This window comes from Barbus barbus (genome assembly GCF_936440315.1).
Source record: "Barbus barbus genome assembly, chromosome: 18".
Lineage (NCBI taxonomy): Eukaryota > Metazoa > Chordata > Actinopteri > Cypriniformes > Cyprinidae > Barbus > Barbus barbus.
The window spans coordinates 6,172,388-6,183,332 of NC_136746.1; the positions used below are offsets into that span (position 1 = coordinate 6,172,388).

Genomic DNA, 10,945 nt, shown 5'->3' on the forward strand with positions numbered 1-10,945 from the left:
GAACGCATAAAATTATAATGTAAAAAATATCATTTTATAGAAATTGCCTGTGTGAAGATTCTTCATGTTGTGTTCCAACGTCATGTGAGTTTGGCATCACATGAAAATGAATGAATAATGACAGAACCTCCATTTTTGGGTGAACTGTCCCTTTAAGACCTTTAATTTCCCAGGCTGTTGAAGTTCAAAAAACTTTAAACTTGGTGAATGTCACGCATACTGCGTCCTAATGCTGTTAACATACAGATAACACACTCTGTCAGAGCTTAAATTAGCAGCTTTCGTCGACTCTCACTGGTTGGTTTGACTTTGGTAAGTGGGGGCATGACACTACATCGGACACCACTGAAAAGCCAGGTGAGTGATAAAGATTAGGTGTTGTTAGTTCTTGGGAAAGCACAATGTCATCACTGTACTCTAAGCTTTAAGACACCACATTGCCATCTGCTCAAGAAAGCTTTAGTCTCCAAACTCTAATTTACAGTTAGAGTTTCCTTCTTAGTTAGCATGAGAGCCGTTATCTTGTTTCTGCCCAAACCAACAAGTATGCTGAAATGCAAATTGCATCTGGCACCAAGGCACAGTAATTTGACGTAATTACTACAGCTTGATACCAGAGTACGCTCCTGCTGCATGGCACGGATCCATCACAATAATCAGTAATAGCTCTCCATTTTTGACGCAAAAATACCGAAACACCCATTACTCTGTTCAACAGCAGCTTGATAATGCCACATTACAGAAAAATCCTTCACCAGCTTCTATATTGTACGAACTCAACACCTGTAGGGCCCGGAGTTTTCATCATCTGCTTGGAATAAATTGTAGTCATCATCATAACCATAATCACAGTAATAAAAAAAATCCTCATCCTCTTGCCAAATTACTGTGGCATTTGATTTACAGTAATTGTGCGGGAGAGGAGGGGCGAGGGGGCTATGCTGCGTCTCGACCGGCGTAGTCCAAAACATGCACACACCTGCGGGACTTACACCTGAGAAGGGCCAGGGATCCTAACAATGTGCCCACATTCCCCGAGGCACACAATGACTAACATTGTGACATATACAATAAACCAGGTGTGTAGGGTGATAGATATATTTTTTTTATTAGCCTAGAAAATGTCATTTTCAAAAGATTATATTCAAGGGCATTACACAATTAAGAAGGTAATTTGTTATGAACGAGGTTTAGACATCTGAACTGCTATTTCTGGATGTAATTATGTCATTACGCTGTTAGGCACTGACAGGGACCCAGGGATTGCAGTCGGTAAACCTTCAAAATGTTTTAATATAGATTTTTGAATGCAACAATAACAATGTTACATGTTCGTTTCTTTTAATACTGTGATAATTGTTTTAAACAGAAAAATGGAACATAAAGACAACAAATAATAAAAAAAAAGAAGAATGATCTCCAGGACCTTTAGCTTGATTTACGAAAATTCAAGTATATTTTTTTCCCCATTTTCAACAGGTAAACGCTATAATCAGAAGACTAGACTCAATCATGTGACCAACTGAAAAGGACCTTACATTTGTTAGACATAATTCAAAGTCTGCTCTTTTTTTAACAATTCAGATGACACATGCTCACATCAAAAGCTTCATCAAATGTTGAAAAAAAAAAAAAAAATGTTTGCAGACAGCTGCCATTAATTTTAATTTTAACAACACTGGGCTGCAATAACGGAACTGTAATGTTTTTGTAACTCTAGTGACTTAGTTTGGCAGTTAGACAGATATAACACTGCAGACCATAATATCTCCTTCAAAGAGACAAATTAGCGTTAAACTCTTAATTAGTATATAGCTATATGTTTCTCAGCCCTCATTGTTCCAGTGTCATAATTGCATAATTTAGTCCTTTAGAGCCCTAAACATCCATGGCATTCAGTAAAGTACAGGCTCCTCTCTGGTGTCCTATGTAGGTGCTCCATTTTTTTGGCTAGCATGCATCCTTGATCTCCTCCTGGCAATCGCTTCCTGTTTTTTCCTCTCAATCTCAGCAGCCGAACATTTGGCAGTTGTATGGGACGAAATAAAAACTGCAAAACAACAAAAACAAATGTTTTGTTATGTTTCAGTGCAATGTAACTGGGAGATGTGAATTTTTAAAAGTGTAATCCCTGAGTTTCAATGTTTAATACAGCATAAAGTGAAACAAATTCCTGTAACACTTTAGATTAGGGGACACATATTCATTATTAATTTAAGAGTTTTCCCTTAATAAACTCCAAATTTGCAGGTTATTGATAGTAAGGCAGTTGTTGTAGTAGTTATATTTAGGTACTGGGAAGGGTTAAGGGATCTAGAATATGGCCATGCATTAATGTGCTTTATAAGTAAATATGTGCTTTATAAATTTACTTTATATAGTAAACAGCCAATACACTAGTAATATGCATCCCAATAAGCAATTAGTTAACAGTGAATAGTATTGTCTAATCTAAAATGTTACCCGTATATCTACTGCAATAAGAGGACAACCATAAGAGATAAAGGAATAGTTTATCCCAAACTTAAAATTACATTATTTACTCATCCTCAACACTGACTTTCTGCAATGGAACATTACAAAAAAAAAAGATTAAGAATTTTCCCATTACTCCATTCCATATGATGACTAGTGGCTGTCAAAGGACATCAACAAATATCATCAAAGCAGTTCCCTGTCGATATTTCACTCGTACTGCATAGTAAGACGCTTGTATGGGAAAAACTAATTTTTTCCTCTTCACTGAAGCCTTTTCAATCACGCAGATAAACTGCCCATCCATTGGTTCGTGCAGTGCTATAAAATCGAACCAATGGCTCAGCGGTGGCGATGAGGCTATGCATCCCGCCAGAGCCCACCAAAATGGGGGGGGCTTCTGGCTATATATTGGCCGCTTCGCTGCCGCAACACAGATTTCTTCTCTTCAGCAACGAGTCAGTGAGGAAGAAGCTTCGCTGACGCCTCGCTCACGCCGTCTTTGCTGCCGAATCGCCTCGCAGCTGGATTGGACCCCCTGCAGCTTCCTGCTTTCCCAGTCTATCCCCTGCCGCCATCCGGCGAAACACTAAAGGAGCCTCACAAAAAGAGCATCGGCGTTGTTGCAAATGCCACGCCGTCATTGTAAGGTGTGCAGGGCTTCCCTGCACGCTGATGACGGTCACGCTGAATTCGTGGGGAATGCTTGGGGAAATCCCACGCTGACACTGAGCTCAGCGGGACTGACTGCGTGTCTTTCAGTCTTGCTTCTCTGCGCTCGCGGATAGCTTTCTTTTCAGAAAGTGACTCCGCCCCTCGCGCTCTCCCGTCTTCTTCCTCCCAGGGACCTGCGAGGAAGAAACAGCGGGGCAGAGAACTTGAGCGGCCGGAGACTTGCGAGCTCATGTCGGCTCAGTGCCCACGTGCCTCACCGTCTCCGCAGAGAGAAGATTCACCGGTCCTCTTCACCCAATGTAGGACGCTCAAGTCCTACACGCAGAGGTGATGAATCTGCTGGTAAAGGGAGCCATAGAAATCGTTCCTCCAGCTCAGAGCGAGTCAGGCTTCTACAGCCGCTACTTCCTCGTCCCCAAAAAAGACGGTGGCCTGCGAACTATTCTAGATCTCAGACTCCTGAATTTGAAAGACGCGTACTTTCACATCCAGGTAGCCCCTCCCATCACAAACGATTCTTGAGATTCGCATTCGAGGGGGTGGCATACCAATACAAGGTCCTCCCGTTTGGGTTATCCCTGGCTCCCCGCACTTTTCACGCGATGCATGAATGTGGCTCTCTCCCCTCTACGGCAAATGGGAATCCGCATCCTCAACTAGCTCGACGACTGGCTCATTTTGGCCCAGTCAGAAACGGTTTCAATGTCGCACAAGACCCTCCTCCTCAGCCACTTAGATTGCCTGGGGCTCAGGGTCAACTTTGCCAAGAGCACACTGTTACCCAGCCAACGAGTGTCTTTCCTGGGACCAGTGATGGACTCGGTGCAGATGACAGCAACTGTCTCAGCGGAACGAGGAATGACTATTCAGCGCCGTGCGGCCTCCTTCAAGGAAGGGACCGTCCACTCGCTCAAGGCTTTCCAGAGAATGCTGGGCCTTATGGCAGAAGCTTCGCCAGTGCTTCGTTTGGGTCTGCTTCACATGTGACCCATCCAGTTCTGGTTGAAGCAGAGGGTTCCATCTGCGGCTTGGCGTCACGGTCGCCATCGCATAACGGTGACTCGGGCCTGTGTATCAGCCCTGAACCATTGGAGGGACCCCTTCTGGCTGAAGCGAGGTGTGATCTTGGACACAGCGCACAGAAGGAAGGTTGTCACGACAGACGCTTCCAACAAGGGTTGGGGAGCGCTGTGTGAGGGCAACCCAACCTTCGGTCTGGAATTCGGGCCTAGCGACTCCAAGGTCGTCCTGAAACCAAGGCTGGGTTATGTACCTAAGGTGCTCTCCACTCTGTTCAGAGCCCAGGTCATAGCGCTTTCCGCGCTTTCCTCCTCGACGGATGACCAGGAATTGTCCCTGCTCTGCACTGTCAGAGCCCTGAGGGTATACATTGAGCGCTCTGCCTCGTTCAGAACAGCTTTTTGTCAGCTTTGGTAACCGCGTTAAAGGTTGCCTTGTTACGAAGCAAAGAATCTCCAGGTGGATAGTGGATGCTATCACCCTAGCATACGCCTCCTTGGGCTTGCAATGCCCCATTGGAGTCAGAGCCCATTCCACCAGAGGTATCACCTCTTCCTGGGCATGGTCAAGTGGGGTGTCCATTTCGGAAATTTGTGAAGCGGCTGGCTGGTCCTCGCCGTCCACATTTATGAGGTTTTACAACCTGGACGTCCCCGCCTTGCAGACCAGAGTCCTTTCTGCTTAAGTTAGCTGCTTCCAGCTAGATAAGCTATCTCAGGGGTTCACTTGACCAACTTTGCTCAAGTCCCTCCTTCTCTTGGAAGGTCCATATTATGGGCACTAAGTGTCTACTTACGGGACGACACCGAGGCCATGGTTGACCCTGGTGGCGCAGCCTGTGCTTGGTGTATTTTTAACTCCCCTGGGTCCTCCCATGGGAGTTACGGTTTGAGTCGTTTCCCCATCATAGCACAACGTGATTGTACTGGTTCCCATACAAGCGTCTTACGACGCAGTACGAGTGAAATATCGACAGGGAACGTACTCGGTTACTATCGTAACCTTGGTTCTCTGAGATATGGGAACAAGTACTGCGTTTCTGCGAAGCGGCCGCTTACATAGCCAGAAGCCCCCCCCATTTTGGCAGGCTCTGGCGGGCTGCATAGGAAATAGGAAATTCAGGAAATAATAACTCAGGATCTATGTTAACATTATTATTTTGACAAAAATATCATCTAAATGTAGACAAATTTCATATAGTAATATTAAATTTGGTCAATTTAAATGGCGTCCTATTTTTTCAAATATCGAGAAATCGAGCAATAACCCAAATATTCAAACATTTTATATATTAAACAAGCATCATCATTCAACAAACACATGTGAAATGAGATCTAAAAATAAAGTAATGACAAGTACACTACTGTAATAATTGTAGACAAGCAATAAGTAATTGTAACACTATTGCCTCCACTAACCTGAGTTTGATTCCCAACTCTACACTGTACTATACTATAATATAATATACGGTCTTATCCAATAAAAATGCATAAAATGGCCTTGTAATTTTTGTAAACAGTATGTTTTATAGGGTTATATGATTCCTACTATGCAGAAAATCAGACAGAATAGTGGAATCCAGTAATAAAAATAAAAAAAGCTAAATTAGGGTGAATAAATCAAAAGTAGGGCAGTACAATTAAGCAAATTGTGAAATATGCTAGTGTCTGTTAATATTAAAGTGCAAAAAGATATACATTTACAAAAATATTTAAATTTAATGAAACCATTCAAATGAAAACTTTATGAAAAAAAAACAAAAATAAATTTGGAACAAAAAAAACATAGCGCCCCAGTTTTAATTATAATCATTTAAGTTATTATAATGATGTACAATTGTCTTGGTTTTCATTAGCAAAAATAAAAAAAACACTTTGTAAGTTAACAATTTCATCAATTACTTTGTTGACAAGATAAACACTGCTTTGTATTTCATCATACAAATGACGTCTAAAGACTTGGAATATAGAGCATGAGTCTACTGGACGACAGTTACGGTCATTTTATGGTGCTTTTTATGCCTTTTTGGAAAAAAGAAAAAAAAAAAAGAGAGAGACTGCTGCTGGTGTGCTTCCACTGAATTGAAAATAGCATTGGGAATATTCCTTAAAACATTCCCTCGTGTTCCACGGAGGAAAGAAAGTCATAGGGGTTTGGAACAACATGAGGGAGAGTAAATGATGACACAATTTGAATTTATGTTTGAACTATTCCTTTAACAGGTTAAGCAAACTTGCCTATTACAGTCATCTACTGTAGGAGTATTCAATGATGCAATTTCAGAGCTAATGTGCTGCAGGTACAACGTACAAAGCTTACCTTTGTTCGTGAGCGTCATGGAGTCAGACAGATGTCTTTTGAAGGTGTAATGGTGGGCATTAGAAGCATTTCCTACTGTTGCGCTGTGTGGCCTAACAGTCTGTGAGGTGTCCGTGGCTCTGACAGAACCAGGCCGGGGTCCTAAGCCACTTTTCCCTTGTGCATGCCCATAATACTGTGCACTATGGCTTCCCAATCCAGAGCTGGAACTTTTAGTTGCGTGCAACACACTGTAGTCCTGTTTAAGTCCAGAACTGCTATTTGTACACGGTACTGAATTTGAGCGAGCAAAGATGCGTGTGGACTTTGTGGGTTTTTGTGGTTGGCTCTTATTGTTGATGCCCACGGTCTGAGCACAAATGGTGTCAGAAGCGGAATGTGCTTTAGATGCAAAGCTTCTTGATTTGTCATGTGCAAGTTTTTTGTACTCCTCGTTACGTCTTTGCTCTTCCTGACTGGCCGATAACTTCTCCACGTCATCGCAAGCCTGACAAAGGAGATCATCGTCTGCTTCGTCATTCCACAGACCATCGGAATCAAACAGAGACTTCATGTCCTCATCTGAAACCCCATCAACCTTAGCAGAAGAAGCCTGACTTGAAACCCCACAATCTTTGGTCATTCTATCAAGCTGAACTGGTCTTGTACTCTGGAATGAATGTGTTTGCTGCTTCACTTGGTCCACAGGTGAAGTCTTTAGCAGCTTGTCAGCAGTATGATTCTGGGCAGAAGCTGGCGGCTTCGACCTAAAAGTGCTTTGATTAAATGTTTTAACTTCAGGAAGTGTCTTGGTAAAGGTGCTGGTTTTGCTGGTGCTCTTTTGAGTCTCTTTTACAGATGGATGAACCTTGGCCACAAAATTACATCTGCTAGAGCAAGACTCAGGCTGAGCAGTGCTCGGTTTCTGAGCTACATGCAAAGGTACTGGGTTCTGTGTCATTTCCAACACAAACGAGTCATTCAGAAGGTCATCGTTTTCCCAGTCATCATCAAAGTCCACCTTTGTGGTTTTAGGTGCATCTACGGGAGCGCTCTTGATTGCTGCAGAACTTGATTTTTGTTCTGCAGGTGCTACAGGTTCAGTTTTGCTTTCTGGTGTGCAGTTTACTGACGGTGGGCTCAGCCTCCCACTTACGTGCTGAGTGGGACAGTCAAACAACGCCTGAAGCTCCGCCTCTTCTTGGCGGGCTTGAGATGAGCAGCTGGTCAGTTGTTCTGATGAGACTTTGACAGATGTTGATCTTTCCGTTCTCGCTTTACCATCACTTTGTAGCTTATTGAGTTTATTTCTTCTTTCTGTGCTCTCCTGTTGTTTCTCTTTGTCCTGACGAGTCATATTGATGTCAAACTGCTTGGCAAGTTTCATGAGGTCCTCAACATTGCTCTGCCTAATGGAAAGAGATGGGGACATAACATAAATATGAAAATCACAAATATATGACAGGGATTTCTGTGTATGCCAAAACAAATGGGTTAGTAACGTCACTTGCATGGATCTATTCATACAAAAATATATAAAAAATGCAATTCGTACACTGATTTGAGCACACCTCTTCCAAGAAGAGCATGCTTTTGATTTTTAATTCAAATATATTTTTTTATGCCAAAAAAAGCTTAGGAAGTAATAAACTGGCATAAAGTCAAAAACAATATAAAAGTTTTTCAAAACCAATGAATACAAAAAGTACAAACTTGTCCCATGCATTTACAGTAGATTTTTTTTAAAGACTTCTGTTGAATATGCTCTTTGACACAGATTCAAATATTTTTATACTCTGAAATAAATAAAAATTTACTAAAATATTATATAAAATATTTAGTCTTTCTACTTCAAACTTTCATGTTTCTGAATTTAATGTTACTTGCCATTTCTTTATCATTATATGTGAAATTTACTAGCAGTTTCTGAGTGAGTAAATCCTACACCTATTCATTCATGAATTCATTTTTCAGTGTAGTAGTATGACCAGAATATTATATAGCACAACACGGGTTTCGCTAAGATGAGGGTTGAACAGGCTTTAGCTTTAAAGGAACACTCCCCTTTTTTTGGAAATTGGCTCATTTTACACCGCCCCTAGAGACAAATTGTTAAGTTTTACCGTTTTTGAATCCATTCAGCCGATCTTCGTGTCTGGCAGTAGCACTTTTAGCTTAGCTTAGCTTAGCATAGATCATTGAATCGGATTAGACCATTAGCATCTGGCTCAAAAATGACTAAAGAGTTTCGATAGTTGTCCTATTTAAAACTTGACTCTTTTGCAGTTACATCGTGCACTAAGACCAACGGAAAATGAAAAATTGCGATTTTCTAGGCTGATATGGCTAGGAACTATACTCTCATTCCGACGTAATAATCAAGGAAATTTGCTGCCGTACCATGAGCTCAGCAGGCTCAGTGATATTACACAGCGCCTGAAAGTAGTCCCCAGCTATATCATAACTAGTTACCTAGCTGGGGACTACTTTCTGGCGCTGCGTAATATCATTGCGCCTGCTGCACCCAAAAGTGCTTCCGCCAGACCCGGAGATCGGCTCAATGGATTCAAAAACTGTAAAACTCAACGGTTTATCTCTTGTGGAGTTATAAAATGAGCCTATATCCAAAAATGTGGAGTGTTCCTTTAAATCTTCTCTCGCTAGCCTAAAAATCCTGAAAGCTACAATACAATAATCAGGATATTCACAATATTTGTATTCACAATAAATGGGACACATTTGGTGATGAGATGGTTTGTATGCTATGGCCATAAAGTAAAAGCATTTGTGTAAAATGTGTCCCTAATCTATATCCCATGTCAGACAGTTGCATCTGTAAGGTTAATACAGACATTTTATGTATGCCAGTCCAAAAACACCTTAACAGCATCTTTAAAGTATTCATGGTGTTATTGGCTATAGGACACGTACCGTGCTGAGATCCTCCGGACTCTGGGCTGTCTGATCTCTGGAGTGCAGGGTATGGCACCATCTCCAATCCACTGGAGCACCGAGTCCCCTTCATTTGCCTTCTTAACCTTAAACACAGTATGAGAGTTAGATTACATTTACCACGAATCCCATACTTTTGATTACTGATTTTCTATATTTGACTTTAATACTTACTTTTGGTGCAATCCTACTGACAATCTCTGATATTTCAATGACTCTCCCATCTCCTTGTCCTGTGAACAGTTACAAATGTTCACAAAATACAAAAGTTACATTCTTCTGTAAAATATGCTATGATCCACAATAAAATACAGGAATCGGTGTAGAAATATAACTAGAGTTTATACCATTATAAATATATTATAGGCGGAATAATACAACAAATACTTTTAAAAATTAATTTTACTGCTTAAAATATTGCTTACGTTTTTATGAAATGTGAAACTTAGTTCGTTATTAGTTCTGAACAATCTTTTTTGGTATGCATTCGTGAAATGAATGAAAAAGAACCCTAATCTGTACAATTATTTAAGATTATATAAATACAGACTACTTTAAGTTTTCTGATCACACTTGCCATTCAAGTTCTGAGATGGGGAGTCGGTATCCCAGATGATGTCTTGTGGGGATTCAGTCTCATTAGGCGAATCTCCATTGCAGCAACCCTTGAATCTGACTCTTGGTCGGCGTTTTGGGGTTGTGAAATCTGAGAATTAAAATAATAATCACTACGGTTAATATGGTGTAAATAACATTTTACGTCGACACCAATAAGAAGTACATGTTTCAATGTAGAACCATACTATTCTTTGAAGTACCTTGGCGAGTCATTTAAACAACATTATACATACAGTACAAGTATACTACCATCATGGCACCGCAACAGTACTTTAAAACTGTTTTATAAGAAAAAAAACACCCATCTGCTTTGGGATCGACTGACACGCGTTCTGTTATGTCTTACAAAAGCATTACCTTTGCGACAGTTGTATGCAGTGTGACAAGACGGAGACTGAGACTGCTTGAGTCCCATCATGCGTCTCTTTGTTTTCATTTTGTTCTGGGAAACTCTGGAAGTTCTGCTCCGACTTTCTCTCGCATCTGATATATGGCGCACACTGATGTTTCTCTTGTCGGTCATGACTTATTTGAACTAACGTTAATATAAACAACACCGCTCCAGTATTCATAACGCGGCTGAACTTGTGGAAAAACCTTTGCGATATTTGGTTTAAATCCAGAAACCGTTTGGGTACTCAGGTAAGAGTGCTTTCCTACATCGCCGCCATGTTTTTTGTACCTTTACGTGAAGACGCGTTCCTGATTGGTCCTTGGCATCTCGCGATATCTCGTGAGACTGTCTTCTCATTGCAGCGTTTTAACCACAACAGTATAAGCGACCCTCAATACCAAATACACATTACAGCAATCCTTAAGTGCATGAGAAAAGTCATTAAAATAATACAAGTAAAATACATACAATTAAAATCCATCTGTAACTGAAACGTGGAGATTACACTCCTTT

General features: G+C 41.1%; 1 protein-coding gene across 1 annotated transcript; it reads right to left on the reverse strand.

Annotated features, from left to right (window-relative positions):
- Positions 1-1,085: 1,085 nt before the first annotated feature.
- On the reverse strand, positions 1,086-10,728 carry etaa1b (ETAA1 activator of ATR kinase b). The gene is made up of 6 exons (XM_079440006.1): positions 10,396-10,728; positions 9,998-10,126; positions 9,595-9,653; positions 9,400-9,506; positions 6,490-7,877; positions 1,086-2,050 (listed from the first exon to the last, which is right to left on the reverse strand). Exons 1-6 carry the CDS (start codon positions 10,559-10,561, stop codon positions 1,926-1,928), a joined length of 1,974 nt encoding a protein of 657 aa, XP_079296132.1. The 5' UTR covers positions 10,562-10,728; the 3' UTR covers positions 1,086-1,925.
- Between the last annotated feature and the right edge of the window lie 217 nt (positions 10,729-10,945).

Bases quoted from the DNA above. Each gene is read 5' to 3' on its own strand.
- etaa1b (XM_079440006.1), bottom strand. From the start codon at position 10,561: ATGACCGACAAGAGAAACATCAGTGTGCGCCATATATCAGATGCGAGA. The intron at 10,127-10,395 runs GTAATGCTTTTG...TTTAATTCTCAG, and splicing joins TGCATACAACTGTCGCAAAG to ATTTCACAACCCCAAAACGC. The intron at 9,654-9,997 runs GCAAGTGTGATC...AACTGTTCACAG, and splicing joins CCCATCTCAGAACTTGAATG to GACAAGGAGATGGGAGAGTC.